At 35.0% G+C, this 27,256-nt stretch overlaps 1 protein-coding gene across 4 annotated transcripts in view; it reads left to right on the plus strand.

Annotated features, from left to right (window-relative positions):
• Positions 1-23,636, plus strand: part of KLHL8 (kelch like family member 8) — a 69,316-nt gene extending 45,680 nt beyond the window's left edge. The window contains exons 3-11 of one of the 4 annotated variants that reach the window (XR_007151719.1): positions 5,710-6,258; positions 7,970-8,156; positions 10,757-10,900; positions 11,856-11,967; positions 17,658-17,826; positions 18,048-18,207; positions 20,271-20,472; positions 20,713-21,775; positions 23,115-23,126. Coding sequence is in view for 3 of the 4 variants with exons in the window: in XM_047856957.1 (XP_047712913.1) it covers positions 5,710-6,258; positions 7,970-8,156; positions 10,757-10,900; positions 11,856-11,967; positions 17,658-17,826; positions 18,048-18,207; positions 20,271-20,472; positions 20,713-20,836 (1,647 nt within the window). In the remaining variant the exon portion in view is untranslated. Of the gene's footprint in view, positions 1-5,709; positions 6,259-7,969; positions 8,157-10,756; positions 10,901-11,855; positions 11,968-17,657; positions 17,827-18,047; positions 18,208-20,270; positions 20,473-20,712 lie in introns of all 4 variants that reach the window. The other 3 variants (XM_047856957.1, XM_047856958.1, XM_047856959.1) reach the window with 3 other exon arrangements.
• Positions 23,637-27,256: the final 3,620 nt, after the last annotated feature.

Raw genomic sequence — 27,256 nt, forward strand, 5'->3', positions numbered from 1 at the left:
TGTCAGAATTTAACTGTCATAGAACAATTAAGTCAAATAGGATTACAGATAATTCATAATGCCCTGTTCAACATAAATTTCACTTTTTATATTCATCTAATCTTAAGGATTATTCTCTGATATAAAGTCATCTCCTATTTTTTTTTTTAATTAGTATGTTTCCTTTGACCATTATTGCTTTTAAGGCAAACATTTTAGAAAGACAGTCATTGGGGCACCCAGCTGGCTCAGTCAGTGGAGTGTGCAACTCTTGATCTCAGAGTTGTAAGTTTGAGCCTTTGTATGTAGAAATTACTTAAAAAGAAAATCTTTTAAAAAAAACAAACAGTTATCCAAATATATTTTATTGTCCATATATAAGGTCATTAGCCAATTTTAAAATTCCAAAATGAGCACTTATATTGGAAACAAAAAAAAAGTTAATTTAGCAGATACTTACTAAGGTCTTACCCTAGTATATGAAAAGTATAAATAAATTTGAGTAATATTCTGTTCTTGCCTTGAGGGTATTTGAAATTTATCCAGAGAAAGGCACATACACACCTAACTATAATATAATTTAGTGATTATCATTTTTGTGTTATTTTTATGGCAGCATAGGAGAGATCTATGAATTATGCCTGAAAGGTGATTGGAAAGGCTTCACATAAGAGATTATTATCTTGAGGTCATTCCAGGGAGAGGTGAAATTTGCTTATATATTTTCTTTGTTTATTAGGGAAAAATTTTATTTTTTAATTTATTTCTTAGATGTTTATTTTAAGAGAGAGAGCACGAGCAGGGGAGGGGCAGAGAGAGAGAGAGGGAAAGAGAGAATCCTAAGCAGGCCCCACTCCCAGCACGGAGTCTGACATGGAACTCGATCACATGACCCTGGGATCATGACCTGAGCTGAAATCAGGAGTTCGATGCTTAACTGACTGAGCCACCCAGGTGCCCCAGTGGAAACATTTTAAAGAATATATCCAGGGGCGCCTGGGTGGCTCAGTCGGTTAAGCGGCCGACTTCGGCTCAGGTCATGATCTCGCGGTCCGTGAGTTCGGGCCCCGTGTCGGGCTCTGTGCTGCCAGCTCAGAGCCTGGAGCCTGCTTCGGATTCTGTGTCTCCCTCTCTCTCTGCCCCTGCCCCGTTCATGCTCTGTCTCTCTCTGTCTCAAAAATAAATAAACGTTAAAAAAAAAAAATTAAAAAAAAAAAAAGAATATATCCAGTAGCAGGTCTAAAATTATATAGGGGGAAAGCTTTCTTAAGGGCAGCAGTTTGGTGATAAAAGACGGGAATTTGTCTTGCAGAGGTTGCATAGCACTCATGCTTAAACCATGTGTTCTAGGTCAACAAAAGTAACGTTTACAAAGATGCTTCTACTTCTTTATGATAGTTTGAGGAAATGTAACTGTTTTTGTTAAAGATCATAGTTAAATTTTACTTGAAGAGATTAACAGAGATTATTATAGGAAGGAAACCCCCTAACTTGTTGATGCTTCCACTGAATAGTTTTATTCATATTATTTGGCTGCTTCTTCTTTTTTTGAAAATACATGTTTCTTTGAGTTTTTAAAATAAACATTTATAGGATTTGGATAAATATTTTCAAGATTGTGTTATAATTTTTTGGTGTCAAACTTCCAAATGACCAGGTAAGAATAAGTACTCTGAAAGATTGCAGGGAAACAAAATATGTGAGCTGCATTATAGTACCATACTTCCAATAGGTAGAAATGATAAAATTATTATCCTTATAAATGTAACAGTTAACTCCTGATGGGAAGGCAGACATAATTTAATGAAATGATAAATGAGAAGGTGATTCTGTCTTTAACACTTAAGCATTCTATGTTAAGCTGTCTAATGAATGTTCATCTTTCTGACATTCAAGTAATAAATTGATATTTTAACTTTTTTCATGTTGCTCAGAAGGTGTATTTAAATACTTGTATTAGTAGATTCTTGTTTATTTGACCCCTAAAATGTTATCCATCGTTTCCATTGTGCAGGTTTTTCTAATGAATGTAGTAAGATTAACCAAGATTGTAGCATAGTGAATGTGGCTAGACATTATAATGTGATAATTCACTACATGTAAGCCAAACTATCTTGGTTTTGTATATCTAACCCCTTCTTGACCTTGGCTGTAAAATGCTATTTTGACTATTCAAACTGATTAAAATTGGTGGATTATCGAAAAGAGTAGCTAAGAGGTTAAAAGGACAAAATTAACAAGGGATTAAAACTGAGAAATTAGAATATAGCTTCTAAACAAACATAAAAGACGAGCATTTGGATTTTTTTCTTCCACTCTATTTCTGTCTCACTGTTTGTCTTCTGCATTTTTATTTCAGTGTAGTTCTCAAACACTTAGTTTTAATTAAATGGCATAATTATGAACATTTCAAACTAATACACTTTAGTTTTTGTTTCAATGATTTAAAAACAAGTTTAGTGTATTTGTAAATGATTTTTAACAGTCTGTATTAATGGGATTTTACAATTAATACTTAGAAGTAAAGTGAACCTATGTAATAACAACTAGTTCACAAAAGAATAGTTACCAGAATGACCAAATGTTAAAAAAGTATTAAGTATTAAGGGGGCACCTGGGTGGCTCAGTTGGTTAAGCATCTGACTCTTGATTTCAGCTCAGGTTATGATCTCACAGTTTGTGGGTTTGAGCCCCACATTGGGCTCTGTGCTGACAGTGCAGAGCCTGCTTGAGATTCTCTCTCTGCACCTCTCTCCCTCTCTCTCTCTCTCTCTCTCTCTCAAAAAAAAAAAAAAAAAAGAGTGGGTGTATTATCTTTAATCACTTTGGGGGTGTGATTGTGTGTGTATTAAATATTCAAGTTTTAGTTTATTGAATCAAGAAATTAAAATAGAGTTGTTGAGGAACAAAGTCTTATGAACAGTATGAAAATAATTTGTGGACCATTGATTTGAACAGTTGGGGTGAGAAGGTAGTGTTAAAATAATGTTTATCTGGAAATTGTAGAATTATGTTTTATGTAATGGCATGTTGGCAAATTTAAGCAGATTTATGCCATGTGAGGTTTACAGATATTTGCATAGAAACTAAATCTCAATGGTGGCATGTGCAGAAAATTTTAAAAAAGGATATTTTCAGACTGTTTTTAAAATGCTTAATATCAGATTTCAGATCCCATTTTAGGGCTTAAGTAAATTTGAAAACATGCCAAACTTTCTGCTTTAGTATAGGGTGCAACTTGAGTCTCAGTAAAATCTGAATCTTACCTGTGGATTCTTTTAAAAAATTAAATACAATATAACCAACAGAGATGATAATCTTGTATTTGTTTTTTTGTTTGTTTTGTTTTTATAATGTTTATTTATTTTTGAAAGTCAGAGACAGAGCGTGAGCAGGCAAGGGGCAGAGAGAGGGAGACACAAAATCCAAAGCATGCTCCAGGCTCTGAGCTGCCAGCACAGAGCCTGACGCCGGGCTCAAACTCACGAACCACGAGATCATGACCTAAGCTGAAGTCAGCCGCCCAACTGACTGAGCCACCCAGATGCCCCATAATCTTGTATTTGTTGAAGGGATATTCATTCTTCCTCCACATTAGTGAGAAAAGGTCAAGAGGAACATTTATAAACAAAAGCATTTATTATACATTGTAATACTCCTCAGGCCTTTTTCTTTAGAAGTTCTCATTTTAAAATTCATTCCCAAATAATGAGACACAACTGTAAGTGTATTACATAGTCAAAATGCTACATGAAAACAGGAATATTGGTAAAACACTAGCCTACTGTATTTAATTTTCTTTTTTAATGTTTGTTTATTTTTGAGAGGGAGACAGAGCATGAGCAGGGGAGGGGTGGAAGGAGAGAGGGAGACACAGAATCCGAAGCAGGCTCCAGGCTCTGAACTGTCAGCACAGAGCCTGACATGGGGCTCGAACTCACAAACTTTAAGATCATGACCTGAGCTGAAGTTGGACACTCAACCGACTAAGCCACCCAGGTGTCCTGTAGCCTACTGTATTTAAAGATTACCTAACACAGAGTGCTAAGAAAACTGGGTAACTACTGCTGTGTTAATAAGGAGATAACTGGTACTCAGTACCAGAACTTCCAGATGGAAATAAAGGTGTATGTATAAAACATAAAACCCTAAAAATACTAGAATACCTGAAGTTAATGTGTTTAATATTAAGCATAGCATCTAAGGCAGAAATTATAAAGACAAAGATTGGTTTGATTGTGTAAAAATCTAGAGGGGGTGACTAAAAAAGCACACCATAAAAGAGAAAATTTTGAACTAATATATGGCAAACGACTCACTCTAAATATATGAGGAGTTCTTACAAAAACATAAGAAAAAAATCATAGAATAAGTTTATAGAAGAGGTAAAAATAGCCCAAAATTAATGAATGATTCGATGATATTAGTATAAGATAAACTAAAATAGATAATATTTTCATGCATTAAATTAACAAATACTTTTTAATAAGTTAGTACTCAGAATATGGCACAAATATTGTAGGGAGATCAGAGATGGACAATTTAGCAGTCTGTATCCCAAACTGTGCCTATCCTTTGAAATACCATTTCTTTTTAGGATTTTATCTGTAGGAAATTAAATAGAGTGGGAATAAAGTTTCAATTACAGCAAAACTTACTACAGTGTCACTTACAATAGCAAACTATTGACAGTAGTGTAATTTTTTAGGAAATAAGGTAAAATTTTAGTGTTTAAGTTTGTTTATTTATTTAGAGCAGAGGAGGGACAGAGAAAGAGAGGGGGAAGAGCATCCCAAGCAGGCTCTACACTGTCAGCGTGGAGCCAATTCATGGCTCAAACTCACGAACTGTGAGATCATGACCTGAGCTGAAATCAAGAGTTGGACGCTTAACCAGCTGATCCATCCAGGTGTCCCTTCATTATTATTCTGTTTTTTATATTATTTCAAAATAATAAGGAATGAAAAAAACTTTATTTAAGCTCATAGTAAATACTACTAAATAGTGGTCTGTTTACTTTGTGCTTCAATTTTCTCACTGACAAACTGTGGTTATATAATAGTGCCTACTCATAGGGGCATTGGGACAATTAAGTGAGTTAAGTAATATGTGAAAAGCACTTAGAACAGTGCCTGACATGACGACTGCAGTTGATAATACTGTGTTGTATATTTGGAAGTTGCTAAGAGAGGAAATCTTAAAAGTTCTTGTTACAGGGAAAGATAAAATTCAGAATTATGTGAGGTGTTAGATGTTTACTAAACATTGTAATCATTCCATAATATGTACATACATCAAATCATTATGTTGTTTAACTTAAACTTACATAATGTTAGATGTCAATTATATCCACAAAACTGGAAAGCTTTTTTTAGAAAAGGGACTCACAGACCAAAAACAAGAATAGTGCCCAAGTAGTGCTAGATGATGTATGCTGTTCTTCTTCATTCACAGAATGCTTCTGAAATTTGAGATTAATACAGAAATTCAGCTTACCAAATATACATTGTGGATAGAAGTGTAGAAGATAAGGGGCTAATCTGGAAGAAGAAAGTTGCCTGACTTTAAGAAATTGCCCTACATTAAAATAAGTGACCAAAGGATTACACTGTTAAACAAATACACTAAATTTGTGTGAAGTTTTTGTTCCTGCTACAACAGATGCTCAATGCTGATGTAAAACTGATTTTGATATTAAACTGTCTCCTTTTGTTTGTTTGTTTTGAACAGGTTGGCTCAAAGCTAATCTCTTGTCACAAACTAGTATTGGCTTGTGTTATCCCTTACTTCAGAGCCATGTTTCTCTCTGAAATGGCTGAAGCCAAGCAAACACTGATTGAGATCAGAGATTTTGATGGTGATGCAATAGAAGACTTGGTAAAGTTTGTCTATTCTTCAAGGCTCACTTTGACTGTTGACAATGTCCAACCTCTTTTATATGCAGCCTGTATTCTACAGGTTGAACTGGTGGCTAGAGCTTGTTGTGAATACATGAAGTTACATTTTCATCCCTCCAACTGCCTGGCGGTAAGAGCCTTTGCAGAAAGTCACAATCGAATAGACTTAATGGACATGGCGGATCAGTATGCCTGTGAGCATTTTACTGAAGTAGTGGAGTGTGAAGACTTTGTGAGTGTGTCACCCCAGCATCTCCATAAGCTTTTGTCCTCCAGTGATCTAAATATTGAGAATGAAAAGCAGGTCTATAGTGCAGCCATCAAGTGGCTTCTTGCCAATCCTCAGCATCATTCCAAATGGTTGGATGAAACACTTGCACAGGTAGGGACTGAAATTGGATTGTGTATAGAAATGAAATGATATGGAAGCAAATTAACATGTGTCATTTATCAAGAAAAGTGCAGACTACCCGAAGGAATGTAGAAATCATTGTGTAATATGATGTGAAAATGGCTTTCTGTTTACTTTTCTGTTTATTCACTATGCTATTTAAGGATAAGTCTGAATTGCATTTAATTAGAAATATCATTCTTTGCTTTTTAACCTGAATGGGTTTCTTGTTTTTAAAGTTTCTTCCTTCCTTTCTTTTCTTTCTTTGTTTCTTCCTTTCTTTCGTCCTTTCATTTTCTTTCTTTCTTTCTTTCTTTTTCTTTCTTTCTTTCTTTCTTTCTTTCTTTCTTTCTTTCTTTCTTTCCCTTCCTTTTCTTCTCTTCTCTTCCTTTTCTTTTTTCTTTTCTTTTCTTTTCTCTTCTCTCTTCTCTTCTCCTCTCCTCGTCTCGTCTCGTCTCGTCTCGTCTCTTCTCTTCTCTTTTCTTTTCTTTTCTTTTCTTTTCTTTTCTTTTCTTTTCTTTTCTTTTCTTTTCTTTTCTTTCGAGGGAGAGTGAGCACAAGTTGGGGAGGGTCAGAGAGAGAGGGAAACACGGAATCTGAAGCAGGCCCCAGGCTCTGACTGTCAGCACAGAGTCTGACGCAGGGTTTGAACTCACGAGTCGTGAGATCATGACCTGAGCTGAAGTCGCAGTTTTAACCCACTGAGCCACCCAGGCACCCCTAACATGAATGTTTAAAATAGCCCTTTGAGATTGCAGTACTGAATATTTTATTTATGTTGATAGAAAATGGTTCTGAGGAAACAGCTCTAAATAACTATTGTTTATGATGAAGTTTCTAAATTTTAGTGAATTTCTTATTTGGAAAGAACCACAAGACATCACTTTCCATTTTGTTTTCTCACCACAGTTTTACTTTTGTAACCTCAGAAACATGGCTGTTTTTTATTTATTTGTTTATTTACTTATTGTCAACAGGGTAACTTGGATCGGGAGATAATAGGCCTTAGAAATGCTTTGAATATGTTTGTTAACAAAAACAAAAAGTTTTATTATCTTGAAGCTTTATCTTATTTGTGTGAATGCTTATGTACTTTTAACTCAAAATCATATTACCTGGTTTGATCATCCCCTTTATTCGCTAGAAAATCAGTGCATCTTTAAGGGAAGAATGGTGAGTGCCTCTACTGAAAGAAGGGATGCATCCCTGATTTAGTATATAACCTTACAAGGTCATTGATTTGAAGAAAACAATGCTTGTTTAATATTATGACTGTTTCTGTTTTAGAAAGAAATCACATTTCCATTTGTTCAGTCTTAGCTTTAAAAGGCAAAAGAACAAATCATAGCGATTTTGTTTTGATTGCACCTTTTCTCTAGCAGCAGTGTGGCCTTGTGATTCTGACACAACCATTTTTGGAAGTAAGTAACTTGAATGAAGACATTGAATTATTTTATCCAGTCTACTTAAATCTGTTTTTAAAGAGGAGAAGATGCATTTAACATATAATCTGATTTCATCAGTGCACCGTACTGAAAAATCACTATAGAACTTGGCTCATTGAACTTCACTCACATGTTAGAAAGGCTTTGTGAGGTAAATGAGTTTTAAAAAGAGGACATAAACATACTACAGTTGAAGTAGAGAATGAGCTCTCTAATTACAACTTAAACTTCATATTCACAACTATTCATGATCTTAGGTTCGTCTGCCGCTGTTGCCAGTTGATTTTCTTATGGGTGTTGTGGCAAAAGAGCAGATTGTCAAGCAAAATCTAAAATGTAGAGATTTATTGGATGAAGCAAGAAATTACCATCTTCATCTGAGTAGCAGAGCAGTACCTGACTTTGAATATTCCATTCGGACTACTCCAAGGAAACATACTGCTGGTAATGAAGTTATTCATTTTATCACCTACTTGAAGGATCTTTATGGTATCTGAATATTGGTTATGTATGCCCAAACTTAATTCTAAGGGGGCACCTGGGTGGTTCAGTCAGTTGGTTGTCCGACTCTTGGTTTTGGCTCGGGTCATGATCTCATGGTTTGTGGGTTCGAGCCCTGTGTTGGGCTCTGTGCTGACGGTGCAGAGCCTGCTTGGGATTCTCTTTTTCCCTCTCTTTCTGCCCCTTCCCCATGCTCACTCTCTCTCAAAAATAAACTTAAACAAATAAAAATATTGAATTAGTGGGGCGCTTGGGTGGCTCAGTCGGTGAAGCGTCTGACTTTGGCTCAGGTCATGATCTCACGGTTCATGAGTTCAAGCCCCATATTGGGCTCTGTGCTGACAGTTCAGAGCCTGGAGCCTGCTTTGGATTCTGTGTCTCCCACTCTCTCTGCCTCTCCCCTGCTCACACTCTGTCTCTCTCTCTCAAAAGTAAAATAAATTTTAAAAAATTAAAAAAATATTGAATTGGAAAAGATGGCAAAGCAGTTTTAGACATTTTTTTAATGTAGTCATTTGGCAAATATTTATCTAGTGCCTACCACATGCCAAGTTCTGGGGCAGGCATCAGAAATGCAGATACACATAGCCAGCCCTATTTTGAGAGAACATGCAGTCTGATCTAGGGAAATAGACATGTGAATAAAAAAATGCACTGAAGGGCGCCTGGGTGACACAGTCGGTTGGGCGTCCGACTTCAGCCAGGTCACGATCTCGCTGTCCGTGAGTTCGAGCCCCGCGTCAGGCTCTGGGCTGATGGCTCAGAGCCTGGAGCCTGTTTCCGATTCTGTGTCTCCCTCTCTCTCTGCCCCTCCCCCGTTCATGCTCTGTCTCTCTCTGTCCCAAAAATAAATAAACGTTGAAAAAAAAATAAAAAAAAATGCACTGAAGTATTAAAGGGACGTTGATATATTCATAAGTATAATGGGAAACACGAAAGAGTGGTTATTTTTACCTTGGAAGGGTCAGAAAGGGTTTTATAGAGAAAGTAAACCTTAGTTTTGAATAATAAACAGACATTTTCCTAGGTGCCAGTTAAGGAAAGGGGTATTCGGTTCCTTTTGCATCTCTTGAATGTCTAGTACATACCAGGCACTGTGATAGCCCTGATTAGTACAAAATATAAGTTAACATATAGTCCTAACCTATCTTGGACTCTGGAGACAGATATCAGCATAATCATTTCTAAACTGTGTTAAGTGAATGATATTACCAAAAATTGCATTGGAACCATTGAGGATGAGCACTGTATGCATGTTGCAGAAACATGAAATTTAAGAGAAAGAGAGGGAGAAGATCAGGTTAGACAGTGCAACAAGGCCTTTATGCTGTGCTGGCTTTATCCTGTAGGGCATTGGTTCTCAAAGTATAAAGGAAGTGGTGGCCCCTGGCCCAGCAGCATCAGCATTCACTTGGGAACTTGTTAGGAATACAAATTCTTGGATCTACTCCACACCTATGGAATCAGAAACTCTGGGGGTCAGGCCCATAAATCTGGTTTATGCCTTCCAGATGATTCTGTAAACTTCACTGAAGGTTTGATATTTGTTAGATTGCAGTGAAATATGTATAAAATAAAAATTGCCATTTTAACCATTTAAAAAAAGTGTTTATCCATTTAGAGAGAGAGAGAGAAAGAGGGAGAGAGAGTGAGTGTGTGAAGCAGGAAAGGGGCAGAAAGAGGAGAGAATCCCAAGCAGGCTCTCCACTGTCAATGCAGAGCCAGAGCTGGAGACGGGGCTCCATCCCACGAACTGTGAGATCACGATTTGAGCCGAAATCAAGAGCCAGACACTTAATCTATTGAGCCATCCAGGCACCCTTAACCATTTTTAAATGCATATAGTTTAGTGACATTCGCTAAAGTTTTTAAGAACTACTGATGTAGGTAATGGAAAGCTGTTGAAAGAGTCTTGTAATTAGTTTACTCTGTTGACAGTCTGAAAGCCAAAAGACTACTACATGGGACATCAAGTAGAAATGTGGCTTAGATATCTAGCTTAGAAGGCATTATGATACAGATGGAATTTAAAATCAAGGAATGAATGTACTTTTCCTGTGTGATAATGAAGTATGTGAGAAGTAGACTAAGGATGAAATATGGGAAACATGTGAAAGAGAAATTATTGGAGACAAAAGGAAACCTTGATATTATGGAAATCAGGAGAGTTAAGGAGTTTCCCCCAAAACAGGGTGATCAACATATCAAATGTGGCAGTTGTATTCAATAAGAAATTAACTTAGGAGTTTACTGGATATAGTTATGACCTTAGCAACAGAAATTTTACAGAGTGGGTGAAGATCTAAACCATACTATCATGAGATGTTTGCAAACAGAGATAGCTGATGTATCCTATTTGAGACATTCAAATTGGGAAAAAAGAAAATCAGATTTTTTAGTAACAATGACATTGAAGTTATCCAAGTAACTCATTTTTTTAGCATTTCATCAAAATTTTGACTTTCTAAGTATTTTTTCCACACTAATTTTTAAAAAATTAGGGAGCTATAATTTTGATCTCTATTTTGTGGCTTTACCTTCAGGTGTGCTATTTTGTGTAGGTGGTAGAGGTGGATCTGGTGACCCCTTTCGCAGTATTGAATGCTATTCTATCAACAAAAATAGTTGGTTTTTTGGGCCAGAAATGAATAGTCGAAGGCGACACGTCGGTGTAATCTCTGTGGAAGGTAGGTCCATTATTGTCTTAAGTCATAGCACATGATGATAACACTCTTTATAAATATGTAAACTTTGACAATTTCTTTCTGTAAGAAAATTGCTAAATTATAAAATGTTTCAGTGTTATCAATAAAATATTTGGGTGGTGATTATTTACTTGCCTTATGCCCATAGATGCTCAGCGAACAATCTCTTGCATGTAGATGCTTCAGTGGGAGATGAGTAGTAGGGAGAAGGGAGTTAAAATAAAGAGTTAAACTCTTTTGAGTTATATTTGCAAAATAAACCAAGGAATAGTGTTTATTGAACTCAAATAAATATATATCAGCTTTTTTCTATATATTTATTATTGAAATTATATATATATTTTTACTGGTTACTGAAAATGAAATAATTACAGAAACATGGATAAATTGTTAGGAGACTTGAAAAATTAACTTTTTTTCTGATTATAGAAGCTTTTTTGGGGGAAATTTGAAAACATTCTAATAAGTAAAAATCATCTATAATCTAAACACCCAGAAATAATCCTAGTTGACATTTTTGTATATAATCTTTTACAGTTATTGTATGTGTATTTTTAATAATTTCATTTAGAAGAAGTTTGATCATATGTATTGAATTTTATATTTTCTTTATATAACATACTGAGCATTTTAAAAATTTTATCAAACATTCTTTGAGAGCATGATTAGTGATTTCATCTACTAAGTAATAAGTTGGGAAACCTAAGGTAGGATAGTGTTTGAGCATTTAAGTAACTTCATATACAGCAGCACATTCCAGGCATTTTATTAAGTAGAAGCTTGTAATTATTTTAATTTGACTATTTAACTGACATTAATTCATGATGTTGAACAGAAGAATAGTTTGAAATTCTCATGCTATTCTAATTATATGTTGAGTATAAATCTATATAACAGTTTACTTGGAATCAAATGAAAATGCTTCTCTATTTGACAGGTAAAGTGTATGCAGTAGGTGGACATGATGGAAATGAACATTTAGGTAGCATGGAGATGTTTGATCCTCTCACTAATAAATGGATGATGAAGGCTTCAATGAACACAAAGAGGTGAATCAGCATGGAAATTTTTTTTGATTTGTTGGAAAATAAAGCTCCCAATAATTTAAAGGGCTAATTTTCTGCTTTTTACACTTTTAGAAACTTAAAATACCTTCTTAAACACATTTTGTTAAAGCATCCATTGAGAATATATTTTATATTTTTATATTTTAGAATATAGTAACAATTGATACAGTTTCCATGTAAACCTGAGCATTGACTTTTTTTTTTTTTTTTTACTTTTAACTCTGAAATAATTTTAGGTTTTCAGAAAAGTTGCAAAAATAGTAGAGTTCCTGTATACCAGTGGTTCTCAACTAAAGATGATTTCACTCCCATTTTGGAATGCTTGGCAATACCTGGAGACATTTTTGGTTGTCATAGTTTGGGGTCGGGGATGTTGGGGGAGTTGTTGCTGGCATCTAGTTGAGAGAGGCTAAGGATGCTGCTAAAAATCCTGTAATGCACAAGAAAGCTCCCCACAGCAAAGAATTTTCTAGCCCCAAATGTCAATAGTGCTGAGATAGAGAAATCCTGCTGTATATACTCTTTACCCAGTACCTATAATGTTGACATCTTACACCATTGTGGTACAATTATTTGAACCAGGTAACTAACATTAATACAAAGATATTAATTAATCCGTAGACCTTATTCAACTTTTGCCAGTTTTTCCACATATTCCTATGCTTTGAATTGGTTTTTCTTATCTAGTTATATTGGCTATTAATCTAATTCAGCGTGAATAGTAGCAGAGATAGGCATTTCTATCTTATTCTTGATCTTAGTAGAAATGTCTCTGTTGTTTCCCTAGTAAATGAGATACTGGCTTTAGGACTAAGGCATAGTATTTCAACATGTTAAGAAAATCTCTCTCATTTTTTACTTATTTTTTATTAGCATTAATATTTAAACTTTTCATCTACAGTAAATTGAAATATATGTTGCTAAGTGGATCAGTCTAAAGAGGAGAAAGATTTGCAGTAGCATGACTTAGTGGATGTTGACTAGCCTGTTTAGATTTTTTTTAATGACTATTCTACCGAATTTTCAGGTATCTTAAGGTGGTATCAAGGTTCAAAAGCATAGTAGACCAAACATACTCTAAATTGATAGGCAGTAATACCTAAAAATATTAAGGTTACAGGTTAAAAGCCTGCTTTAGATATTATGAAATATGAAATATACCAGTACAACATGGTGGAAAACCAGGTTTGCAATTAATTTATGTTTCTTATGGAGAAAAGTACATGAACCAATATGAAGCACAGCTCTTAAAAAAAAAAAAAAGAAAGAAAAGGAAAATGAATACAGTGTAGTTGCCTGTCTTGAGAAGTGGAGTCTTTATATCAAGGAAGATTGTAGTGGTATTCTTTATGCTGATCTGTCTGTATCTATAGCTGGGGTCTCAGTGGGATATACAGTATCATTTGGGAGATGGTAATAAAAGTTAGACTCTATACTTTTTTATTGCATCCTTTTAAATTTATTGTGATTGGATTTTTTTTAATGAATTTAACCTGCTAATACAGTAATATATGTTTATCATTTGAAAATAATTATGGTAAATGGGCGCACACAAAAATTATTGTAAATGTGAGAGTTATAACCTGGGATGCATGCAAAGACTAGCAGGTTAGTAAGAAACCTGAAAACTGTGTCATATAAAAAATTGTTGAAGATTTTTGGTTTGGAGAGAGGATTTTTTAATTTTATTTTACTTCCAGTGTAGTTACCATACTGTGTTATGTTAGTTTCAGGTGTACAATATAATGATTTAACAGTTTCACCCGTTCCCTACCCACCTCCCCATTGGTACCATCTGTTTGTTCTCTATATTTAAGAGTCTGTTTTTTGGTTTGTTTCTCCTTTTTTTTTGTTCCTTTGTTCCTTTGTTTTATTTTCTTAAATTCCACATATGAGTGAAATCATACGGTATTTATCTTTCTCTGGCTGGCTTATTTTGCTTAGCACTGTACTCTCTAGTTCCATCTGTGTTGTTGCAGATAGCAAGATTTCATTCCTTTTTATGGTTGAGTAATATTTTTTGTATGTATATACCACATCTTCTTTATCCATTCATCTATTGATGGATACTTGGTCAGGTTCCATAGCTTGGCTATTATAAATAATGCTGCAGTAAACATAGGGATGCATATTTTCCTTCAAATTAGTGTTTTTATATCCTTTGGGTAAATACCCAGTACTGGATATTAGGGTAGTTCTATTTGTAATGTTTTGAGGAACCTCCATACTGTCTTCCATAGTGGTTGCACCAGTTTGCATTCCCATCAATGCACAAGGATTTCTTTTATTCCGTATCCTTGCCAACATTGTTGTTTCTTCTGTTTTTGATTTTCAGCCATTCTGAGAGGCGTGAAGTGGTATCTCATTGTGGTTTTGATTTGCATTTCCCTGATGATCATTGATGTTGAGCATCTTTCCATGTGTCTTTTGGTCATCTGGATGTCTTCTTTGGAGAAATGTCTGTGTGTGTCTTCTGCCCATTTTTAAATTGGATTATTATTATTATTATTATTATTATTATTTTGGTGTTGTGTAAGTTCTTCATATATTTTGGATACTAGCCCTTTATTGGATATGTCATTTGCAGGTATCTTCTCCCATTCAGTATATTGTTGGTTGTTTTGTTGGTTGTTTCCTTTGCTGTGCAGAAGCTTTTTATTTTGATGTAATCCCAGTAGGTTATTTTTGCTTTTGTTTCCCTTGCCTCAGGAGACATAAGTATAAAGATGTTGCTATGATCAACGTTAGAGAAAATACTGCCTTTGCTCTCTTGTAGGATTTTTATGGTTTCAGGCCTCACATGTTGGTCCAAGTCTTGGCTAAAAACCAGCTTAGCATCATGATAAAAAGGCAAGGGTATAAAAATTAAAAGTGTACTTTAGAATTTTCTCCCATGTTTTAATCTACGCATTATAATTTAAGCTATTGGTAGTTACTATGTAGCATAAATTCAGTTCTATTAAAGTATTAAAATGTTATTTCTAGGTAAGTGACAAGTAATAGTGTATTTTAAGACCAGTTTTTTTCTTCCCTAGGATTCTTTCTCCTTGTGAAGAAAAAAGAAAAGCTAAAAATCTCTTTTCAGCAGAACTCTCTTCACATTTCCATCTAATATCTCATACTATAACATGAGAAGAAAACCCAGTTAAAAACATTTTATGTTAAATTAATTAAAAATAGAAAATTAGATCACAGTGTGATCCTCATGTGCAGTTCAGTTTAAAATTGCTCATCACGAGGCGCCTGGGTAGCTCAGTTGGTTAAGTGTCTGACTTTGGCTCAGGTCGTGATCTCATGGTTTGTGGGTTCAAGTCCCACCATCAGTGCACAGCCTGCTGTGGATCCTCTGTCTCCCTTTCTCTCTGCCCCTTACTCACTCAAAAAAACAAAAACATTAAAAAAAATAATAAAATTGTTCATTTTCATATTAGCCATTTTTAACTCTTACAGAATGTTGCTACAGTTTGCAAACCTTGATATAAACCTCAATATTTGAAGTTAGGTTTTATTAGTTTGGGTTTGTTTCTTTAAATAAAATTGCAAGATAAAATTAAGGTGTTTTGAATTTTATTCTCTGTACAAAGCTGCTCTTAGGCAAGATTTTCAGTATTTATCCAGATAACTCTTTTTCTTCCATTACGTTTTCACTCTGAATCAAGAAGGCAGAATTATTCTCATATCTAGGTTTATGTGAATTATTGAGCTGTCTTTGACATCCTCACTCTATTTGCTGAATTGTGAATTTGAAAAAGGAAAAGGTAATCTAATTTAATCTCCCATGTGGTGCAAAATAGATATTATTTTAACAAATACACATATAATTCATGTAATTCACTGGGAGGAATTACAGAATGCTCCACTACATTTATTAGAAATATAAATAAATGTTACCATAGATCCATGGAAGGAATGAAATTACCTTGGGAGAGAAAGTAAAAGTGATAAGAGGCCTTAGGGAACTTCAGAATTTGACAATGAAGTAGAAAAGAAGGTGCTGATAAAGGAAACAGAATAGTACCAGCCAGAGATTTAGGAGGGAATTCACACGTGTGATTTCATGAAGATCAACAGTTTTGAGTAGTAGGAAATAGCCAATAATGTCATATGCTCTTGTGGTTTGGGATGGTGGTGGGGAGGGAGATTTATCTGGCACACATCTGCCACGATATAACACCTGTATGTCCTAGCATGCACACACATATTCACACACCTGTGAGTTTTTATTGCCACAGTATTTTGTAAGTCATTGCTTGATACTCAAGAGAAACGAGGTTAAGGGGACTGAAAATGAGTAACAACATTATCTTTAAGAATTCTTCCTAGGATTCTCTTTAATTAAAGAGTTAGAATCTCAGTTAAACAGCTGTACTCTCCAGTAATATAGCTAATACATAGCACTAAATATGGGCCAGTTGCCATTCTAAGTGCTTTACCTATATTAACTCAATACCACCCATGTCTGCTCCTTTCTCAAATGGGTTACAGATGAAGAAGCAAGGTAGTAGATGTTTATAAAATATACTGCTTTATCCAAAGTACATACCAACTCAGGGACGGATTATAGTTTTAGAATCGTTTAAATCTTTTTTTTTTTTTAACATTTATTTATTTTTGAACAGAGAGAGACAGAGCATGAATGGGGGAGGGTCAGAGAGAGGGAGACACAGAATCTGAAACAGGCTTCAGGCTCTGAGCTGTCAGCACAGAGCCTGATGCGGGGCTCGAACTCACGGACCTCAAGATCATGACCTGAGCCAAAGTTGGCCGCTTAACCGTCTGAGCCACCTAGGCGCCCCAGTTTTAGAAGAGTTTAAATTTTGATTGCTTTGAATGTGTTTTTTAAGAAATTGATGGAATTTTTTTTCTGATCACCATTACAGTGAGTTAGCTTTTAACAAGGGCTGTCTCCTTCTTTTCAAAAAGAGAAATAAATGTCCATCAGAAGTAAACCAATGTGATATAAATCATGTAATATAAAAATTGATTCTTTTGTGTGGTACAGTGAAACCCTGCATCAAAACACGTGCTCTGATGGGCACCTGGGTGGCTCAGTTGGTTAAGCGTCAGACTTCGCTCAGGTCATGATCTCACACTTTGTGAGTTGGAGCCCTGCGTCAGGCTCTGTGCTGACAGCTCAGAGCCTGGAGCCTGCTTCAGATTCTGTGTTTCCCTCTCTCTCTGCCCCTCACCTGCTCACGCTTTGTTTCTCTCTCTCTCTCAAAAGTAAATAAACATTAAAAAATTAAAAAAAAAAACCAATAACACGTGCTCTGCAATTACATTAATTTAGAATTGAGATGGACTTCTGACCTCCATAGCAAAATATCTGTGTCAGTTCATTAATCTCTTATTATGCAGCTGTGTGTTTTGCTAATTGAATGTTTTGGACTCCACTTATGGTATTTTGTTGGGTTTTACTTTATTTCATTTGAGTTTAAAGTAACCTGTGTAGGCTGCATATTATAAAACTCCAGAGGGCACTGTTCATATAGAGTCACACAGTTTGGTAGCCTTGTAGTCATCTGTTTAGAAGCTTTGATAAATCTAAAAATAATGGGGAAAAAACACTGAGGTTTAACAAAGTAAATGACTTCCCGTTAGCATGATATTTTCACTACTTTTTTCCTGGAAACACAACTGGATGCTAAAGTGTGTTTTTATTGTCTTTGCAGGCGAGGCATAGCCTTGGCCTCCTTGGGAGGTCCAGTTTATGCAATTGGAGGGTTAGATGACAACACTTGCTTCAATGATGTAGAGAGATACGATATAGAATCTGATCAGTGGAGTACAGTGGCACCAATGAATACTCCCCGTGGAGGAGTTGGCTCTGTGGCTCTTATAGTAAGTTATGTGGCAGTTTGCTTATTGGATTGCATCATGTCACATCCCTAACCAAATAAGGAAAAGTCTGCTATATTCATTTCTCCAGGATGCAGAGATTGATTGCACACCATATTATGTCATGAAACACTGCTTTCTTGCACAGTCCAGTCTACCATTAAGACCATATGTAAATCATTTAAAAATCTAATGTCATGTGTTTTTATTTTTTCTTTATTTAGAACCATGTTTATGCAGTAGGTGGCAATGATGGAGTTGCTTCTTTATCTAGTGTGGAGAGGTATGATCCACATCTGGATAAGTGGATAGAAGTTAAAGAAATGGGTCAACGAAGAGCAGGCAATGGAGTTAGTGAGCTCCATGGTTGCTTATATGTTGTTGGTGAGTGGATGGTATTTCTCTAGTTTAATTTATTGAAGGATATACAATGATAGTGTCATAAGACAACACAATAACACAGATTATGTTGCAGTTAGGCTCAAGTGGAATTAGTCCTAAGATTTGCTTTTGAATTATTAAGGTTCACATTCATGCTTTTTTGTTTACATCTTCATCTGTTATGTTTAAAATGTCTACTTTCATATTTTTACTAGGAGTAGCAAATATATCTAGAGTAGAAGATTATTCTTAAGATATATGTTTTTTAGTGTAATGACACAAATGTGCTTTGCTATAATAAATCTTTAAAGATCTAAGATATTTTTTTCTCATCTTCATTTCAAGGGAATTATGTTGACTTCTTTAAGCAAATGCTTTTTGACTCACTGAACTGCAGAATTGGAAGGAACCGTAGGGCAGTGCTTTCTCAAACTTTAATATGCATATGAATGTTCTGGAGATACTGTTAAACTGCAAGGAAGGAGCCCAGATTCTGTATTTCTAAGAGCTCCCAAGTGATAATCAATGCTGCTTCTGGTCCATTCAGCACACTTTCATTAGCAGGGTTTTAAAGAACTATGAAATGGGAATAATAGAATTACTAATGAGGATTAATGAGAATTATCTTTGAGAGACTTATTCTAAGAATTAGCGATAATATATATGAAGCATCTCAAACTGCATCTGGTACTTTGTAGTTACCCAGTTAATAGATAGCAATATTGTGATTGCTAATTCCCTTCTTTACAGAGAAACATAACATAAACATAATGTGAACTTATCTTACATGATGTGTTATGTAAATGTAAATGTATGTTTAGTGTTACATAACTTATAGTTCTCGATAAGGAAATGTGGGATAGTATTAGCATTGAAATATCTGCAAGTAATAGAAGTCATGTTTCTATGTGCTTATGTGTATTAAAGAAAAGAAATAACATAATTTACCTTCAGATCCTATCTGACCATCATAGCTTTGTGAGGTAGCAGAGACTCAGCATGAATAAATTACTCATAGTCACATGCCTGTACTACTGACAAAGCTGGAATTTGAACTTGAGTCTATGAGACACCAGAGTTCTTGCAGCACACCACTGCTGTCTCTCACAGCTCCCTATTTGGGAGAGCTGTCCCTATCTTGGTCATGGTGGTAATGATACTACTGTATGCATTTGTCAATATTTATTGAATATGCACATAAAATTGGTGAATTTTACCTCACTTAAGTTGATTTAGAAAAGTTAAATCCATTAGAGAGTTAACTGTTGGTTGTTGCTTTTTTTTTTTTTTTTTTTTTTTACTGACCTTGTTTCTAAATAGACTGATCGTTATAGCAATACTTCCTGTCCTCAGGAAAATAGGCTTACTTGCTCAGGAGAGTTATTACTCATGTAGACTGAGATGGAGTCTAAAAAGAGGCACAGTTATCTTTAAAGGAAAAAACCCTCAGGAATATAATAAGTAACATTGTTAGAATGATATATGGAGAGGACTGTCATCATCTAGAATATGTAGCATGAAAATGTAGTTTTGGCAAAAATTGGTGGAAATTCAGTCATAGCCATCTCTGTAATTATGAAGGCCATTAACAGTATTAAGGGAAACAGTTGGAAAACTTTAACATATCTAAATGAGTGAAATGATTCAGTGGTAGTTTATTCTCTTCTCAAGCCCTCTGTTTAAAAATATGATACACACTGTACACATAGAGAAGGAATCTCGGTACTATCTTCCTTACCTCTAGGAGGCTAAGGACAAATTATATAAATGTTTGTGGGGGTTTTTTCTTCTAAATTATCTGCTTAGAGACAGGGACTTCGAGTTTTTCCACTTTAAGATTTTTAATCTTAGTATTGAGGTAAAATACTATCTAAATTATCTTGAATTGTAGAAAATGTCTGATTGGACTTGGTAGTGATGATGGGCATTGGGGTGAATTTTTTCCTGGATTTTCTCTATTTTCTAAAATGTCAGAAGATTAGGTTGTAGAAGCTATTGGATTGAAATTTAATAGTTAATTTCTATGAGATGTAGTACTATTAAAAATCTTTTTTTTTAAAATATAGGTGGTTTTGATGATAATTCTCCTCTGAGTTCAGTTGAGCGGTATGATCCCCGAAGCAACAAGTGGGATTATGTAGCAGCACTTACCACTCCCAGGGGTGGCGTGGGGATCGCAACAGTGATGGGCAGAATCTTTGCAGTTGGTGGTCATAATGGCAACGCATACTTAAATACAGTGGAAGCATTTGACCCAGTGCTGAATAGGTAATTTTCATGTTTTCCATATGCTTTAATGGGATCTTTCAGTAGCAAATTACTCCAGAGTGCTAAAATACTTATAGTCATAGCTATTAATTTAAAACATTTGGGATATCTTATCGCCCTGAGGAAACTTGCTGCCTTTCAAAACCAGTCTCAATAATAGGGAGTTTTTGTTTTCAGTTAGTATTTTGAGTAAAATAAATCATGCTTTAAGATAACACACTTTTCCCTATATCTTTACAGGTGGGAGCTGGTTGGATCTGTGTCTCACTGCAGAGCTGGAGCAGGTGTAGCTGTGTGCGCCTGTCTAACTAGCCAAATTCGAGATGTAGGTCATGGATCGAATAATGTGGTGGACTGTATGTGATTTGAGGTCCAGCCACCAACAATTTAGTCATATTTCATATGCAGGAAAGACAACCAAGGTTTTGTATGATCACTTTTGAACAGTTTTCACTACTGCTAGAGTCTTATTTTAAATGGAAGCTGTTGTAGTGTGACTAAATGCAGCATTTAGATGGTAGCTGAAGAATTATTAGTAATAAAGATAAATTTGATACTTCCCACTTTAGCAAATAATGGGATAGGGAAGGAAAACAATCTAACCTGAAATCATACCTCCTCTGAAAAATGTTTTAAAAAGTACAAAAACCTTGAAATCCCTTTTTAAAAACATTTTGGATAAATCAAAATGTAAAATGGAATTATTTCCATTTTGCCTGAGTTTTATCTTTCCTTTTGTCTAAAAGTGTTGACTGTAGGCAGTGGACTTTTCCTAGAGGGGTGATTAGAACCTATTCATCAACACAAGTATATTATATCAGGATACATGAGAGACCTCCTTTTGAAGATCATTTCTACTTGGTGCTGATGAATTTATGCCTTGCTTTTTTCTAGATGTCAGTTTTTAAATTTCTTGGATATTTACAGAAGTAGAAAAAATGTTTAATCTTTCTCAGTGCCACTAGCTGAATTTTCAGAAGCTTTATGGGAGAGCTATCCAAGCGCTTTATTTCAGTTTGACTTGTTAGGGTACCAAATACCTAGCTGAACTAATTCCATCTAAATAAATCTATACCTTCATTTTTTCATCTCATATGAAAAGATTTGTTTATTAGCAAAAATTGAATCAGAGGAAATGGCTTTAGAGTTAATATTATTCTACTGCCCAGTTGAGACACCTTGAGAAGAAATGGTGTCAATTACATGACTCACTGAGGGAAATCTGAAAATATTTCTTTAATTTAATCATTTGGTTTTGAGCCCAGGATTATTATCTTTCCATTTTGCTCTTTTTTTTTAAACAGTATCAAACATGAGTTTATTATCAGAAAATGAAAGCATTTTTACAAAAATTCTTTACAGAGTGTGGTTTACAGAATGTGGTTCAACCCCATCATTACCAATAAAAGATATTGTTGGTAAAAACAGAGAAAGATTGAAACTACTGTTTTTTTCTGTATAATTAATCCCCTCCAGTATATTTATTGAGCTTCAACTGAAAATATTTCTGTTCATTAATTTGAAGCCAGGATATTGATAAAATTATTGATTTAACAGCTCTTCATGGTTTTAACCAGTATTATAAAATGGCCTATTCATTATATGTAAATATTTATATAAATATTTATGAAGAATATTAAAATATTCTGTTTTGTATTTGTAATGCACTTTGGTACCTTTTTTCCAGGCCTTCCTAAATTTTCCTGTTGTCATGCCTCAGAATTTAGTGTAGTTTCATTGCTGGCAGTCATCTGGTTCACAAAGAATGAGGGCAGTGAGGAACATTACCCCCATCCATCCAACTCTGAAGTTCATTGCCCAGTAACTCTGATGGCCTTCATTAAAAGGCAACCTCAAGAGTACCTGGCTAGCTCAGTCAGAAGAGCATGCTACTCTTGATCTCAGGGTCATGAGAGCATGCCTCATGTGGGAAATAGAGATTACTTAACATAAATTTTAAAACTTAAAAAAAAAAAACAAAACAACCTGGGCTTGTCAGTACAGCAGGGTAGAAAGCCACATTTCAAAAGCCAGTGCCTATTTGGTATATTAGACCAAAAAAATAAAAAATAGTAAGAGGGCTAGCAGATAAAGGTCTTTCATGAGGCAGAGTTTAAAAGTTCCTAAATTGTGCCTTTTTTTTTTTTTTTTTTTTTTGCTATCAGCTCATAGGCAAGTTCGTAAGTCATTGCTAGATTTGAATCTGTGTTCTCTCGTGTAACTATAACCATATTTCAGTCAGTCCCCAAAGCATTTAACTCAATAGCACTCACTGGACAGGTTATAAACTGGCTGGATATGGAGAATAAATCTCAACACCTGGCTTCAACTGTCTATTTCTTATGTCTCATGGAATTCTTGTGAATAATGCTTGTCTGGCTGTGGTTACTAGTATGTTTTACTTTTATTTTGTGGGAGAGGGGATCTCATTGATTTTACTGTTTCTAAGATTATTTAAAATGCTTTTTTTCTTTAATATATTTCTGCCTAGCACTTGTAGAGTTTAGGAGCATAAAGGTGTTACATTTGTTTCTGGTTTTTATTATACTATAGTCATCTAACATACTAAATTGGTACCCTGGCTACTCATAAAATAGGAACTACTCATAAGGGAAGTAAAGTGAAGTAAAGGAAACATGTAGCTGTCTGTTATATTATGTGTAGATACTTAGGAGCATAGTCTTGAAGGACCTGACAATAGTATGAAAAGATAAATAGTGGAATCAATATACGCAGTTTATTAAAGACACATTTTTGAGATAGGAAATGACAATCAGGCTGAAGGACTCCTGCAATTGAAAGATAATTATATTCATAGGAATAATGACATGACATTATCAAAACAATATGGCTACTTAATTGTGAGGCCTTTCCTTTTAACCTTTGATTTTAATAGGAATACCAAACAGTGATCTGAAATAGAGATAACATTCTGAAATAAAAATTCTGGCAAAAAATTAAAAAAAAGGTTCACATATTATTTTTCTTCAAGAGGAATTGTAGATGTGTGGTTCTCCCATAAAGTCATTAAAGCCACTGCTTTCCTATATGGTACTGCCACTTTAAATTACTTGATATTGTTTTTTACTAACTTCACTGTACTCTGCATAACTGATTATTTTAAATTATTTTAAGTGTTTGAATAAACTTTGTATTGTACTCCCTCTAAGGAGTATTATTTATTGTCTTAATTCCCACACAAATTTATAATGCTGTTAAATGCCTAGATAAGAGATTGTTGAGATTACATAAACTCCTCTTGGAAGTGGTAAACTTAAGAATTTTCTTTGTTCCTTTTTCTTCGTGTCTTATAGAGAATGCATTAAGAATCTAATTCATATCTTTTAAGTTAAGAATGTTTCCTGTGATTTCTTACATCAGACTCCTAAAGAAATTATTATTGGTATGTCATTGGCTATCTCTTTATGTGGAATTAAAAGTTGCAATAGTATTTTGTTAGAGCCATATATAAATTGTGTTAGTAATACTCCAACAAATCAAAATAATAAATTATGATATGTACTACCAAATACTGAGATCAGAGTTGGATTCACATCAGTACAGTTGGTTCAAAATATACTGCATATATGTATTATGAATAGCAACATCTATAAGGTCTATGTAACTTTGTATCTTATTTTTTTGATGGCTTTTACAGAATCCTATCAAAACTATATAATTGTTTATTCTCCATTCTTGAAATTGATTTAGTAGGTTGGCTGTAATATTTTTTCTTATATAAAGGATGTTTTTGTTTAACTGAAAATAGATTTTTGTTATCCTTACAAATATTAAAGGTTAAAGGCAACTAATATAAAAGGTTTCACTAAGCAAATGATGAAGAAGTGGTCTCTTCAGCAGCTGCAGACTTGTACTATCTAGAAATGAGATAAATGCATAAAGATGCGTTAGGATGAATGTTGCCCTTCTGAGTAAGTAACCCTGCTTTTTTTTTTTTTCCAATTATGTTGGCATTGCTAAACATTTTTCTGACAATGGCCCCAAGAGCCTACTTATAAGGCATCCAAGAGGATTAGTCTCATCATTCATCTTAGTCATATGTTGATTTTTTTATTTATTTTTTTATTTTTTATTTTTTTTATTTTTTTTTTTTAACGTTTATTTATTTTTGAGACAGAGAGAGACAGAGCATGAACGGGGGAGGGTCAGAGAGAGGGAGACACAGAATCTGAAACAGGCTCCGGGCTCCGAGCTGTCAGCACAGAGCCAGACGCGGGGCTCGAACTCACGGACCGTGAGATCATGACCTGAGCCGAAGTCGGCCGCTTAACCAACTGAGCCACCCAGGCGCCCCGATTTTTTTTTTAATAAAAAAAAATTTTTTTTAAGATTTTATTTTTAAGTGATCTCTACACTCAATGTGGGACTCAAACTTACAACCCCAAGATGAAGAGTCGCATGCTCTACTGACTGAGCCAGCCAGGCATCCCAGTCAGATGTTAATTCTGACTAGAATCTTAACTTGATTATGGCCATGTGTACTTTGTTCATCAAACTTGATTAAAAATATTTTATAGTTATAATGGGAAATCTACCATCAAAAAATAAGGTGTTTTTTTTAATAGAAAATTTTTTTGCAAGTCAATGGAAGATTTCTAGTCACCTTGAGCAATAGTAACTTTAATGAAGGAAGTATGTAGCTCCTTTGAGGATAACCTTATTTGATACAAAAATCTTATGGTTTTTGTTGTTTAAAGAAGTTACTTGATGGTCCATACTAAGTTCAGTCTACCTGAACAAACTCTTTAGAATATAAGGGGTTTCTTAAATTTGGATAATAGTTGAGGGGAGAATTAATGACATAATTTTTTTAAGCATGTAGTTTGTACCAGTCACTTTATAACATTTTAATCTTTCAAAAATTCTGTATTTTACAGTTAAAAAATAGATTCAAAGACATTAAGTGACTTGTCCAAGATCCATAACTAATGAGTGATTGGCCAGCTAACCTAACCAGCTGTTATGTCTGCTCTTACAAGGTAGTATACATACATTTAAGGAAAGTTGATTTCCTTTTTCATAGTGTCTTAGCAATATAAAAGTATTTCTGGTCACTGTGTATCTGTTTTTTGTCCCTTTAATTTTTTAAAATCGCGATATAATTGACATACAACATTAATTTCAGGTGTACACCATAATAATTCAATGTGTGTATATGTATATATTTAAATATATACAATGTTCATTTTAAGTGAGAGAAAGAAAGGGAGAGGAGACATATGCAAGTGGGAAAGGGGCAGAGAGAGAGAGAATCCCAAGCAGGCTCCACACTGTCCAGAGCCCAGTGGTGGGCTTGAACCCATGAACTGTGAGATAATGACCTGAGCCAAAATCAAGAATCAGCCACTTAACTGACTGAGCCACCCAGGAACCCCTCAATATGTGTATGTGTATGTATGTATGTATATATGTATATACATATACATATACACACACACATACACATATATGTGTATATGTATATATATATGTGTATGTGTGTGTGTATATGTATATACATATATACATACATACATACACATACACATATTGAGGGGTTCCTGGGTGGCTCAGGAATGTTTATTTATATGTTTATTTTATTGTTTATTTATTTTGAGAGCGAGATGTTTATTTATTTATTTTGTTTATTTATTTTGAGAGCGAGAGTGTGTGTTTGTGAGCTAGGGAGGGGCCAAGACAGGCCAAGCAGGCTCCAAGGCGTCAGCGTGTAGCCCGATATGAGGCTTGAACTCCCAAACTGTGAGATCATGACCTGAACCAAAATCAAGAGTCAGATGCTTAACTAACTGAGCCACCCATGCTCCTCAGTATGTGTATATTTTGTGAAACAATCACCACAATATATCTAGTTAAGATTCATCACCACACAGGGGCACCTGGGTGGCTCAGTCTGTTAAGTGTCCGACGTCGGCTCAGGCCATGATCTCATGGTTCGTGGGTTCGAGCCCCACGTTGGGCTCTGTGCTAACAGTTCAGAGCCTGGAGCCTGCTTCAGACTCTGTTCCTCCTCTCTCTGCCTCTCCCTTGCTTGCGCTCTCTCTCTCAAAATAGAAACATGTTTTAAAAAATGTAACAAAAAGATTCAGCCCCACACAGTTTTTTCTTGTGAGAACTTTTAAGATCTCTCTTAGAAACTCTCAAATATACAATACAGCATTATTAACTACAGCCATCACGCTGTAGTTACATCCCCAGGACTTATTTTATAACTAGAAGTTTATAACTTTTGACTGCCTTCACCCACTTTGTCTATCTCCTACACCCAACCTCTGGTAACTACTGGTCACTATAGTTCTTTAATGTTTGATTTATATATAAGAAATACATGCAACATGGAAGTAATGAAGAATAAAAATTAAATGCCTGTGTACCTACTCCTTAATTAAGAACTAGAACATTTCTGTTCTATTGACTACCTTGGTATTTAAAAACAAACTTTTTTTTTTTTTTATGTTTATTTATTTTTTGAGAGAGACAGTGAATGGGAGAGGGGCAGAGAAAGAGAGAGAGGGAGACACAGAATCTGAAAGAAGCTCCAGGCTCTTGCTGACAGCACTGAGCCCAATGCGGGGCTTGAATTCCCCGAACTGTGAGGTCATGACCAGAGCCAAAGTTGGACGCTTAACAGACTGAGCCCCCCAGGTGTCCTGGTGTTTCTTTTCAATTCCAGTACCCAGCCTACCCTCCTCCCCAGAGGTAACTACTGTTCCGAATCAGTTGGTTTTTGCCTTTTGTTTTATATACACATATCCCATATAATGTT

This window comes from Prionailurus viverrinus, chromosome B1, assembly GCF_022837055.1.
Source record: "Prionailurus viverrinus isolate Anna chromosome B1, UM_Priviv_1.0, whole genome shotgun sequence".
NCBI lineage: Eukaryota > Metazoa > Chordata > Mammalia > Carnivora > Felidae > Prionailurus > Prionailurus viverrinus.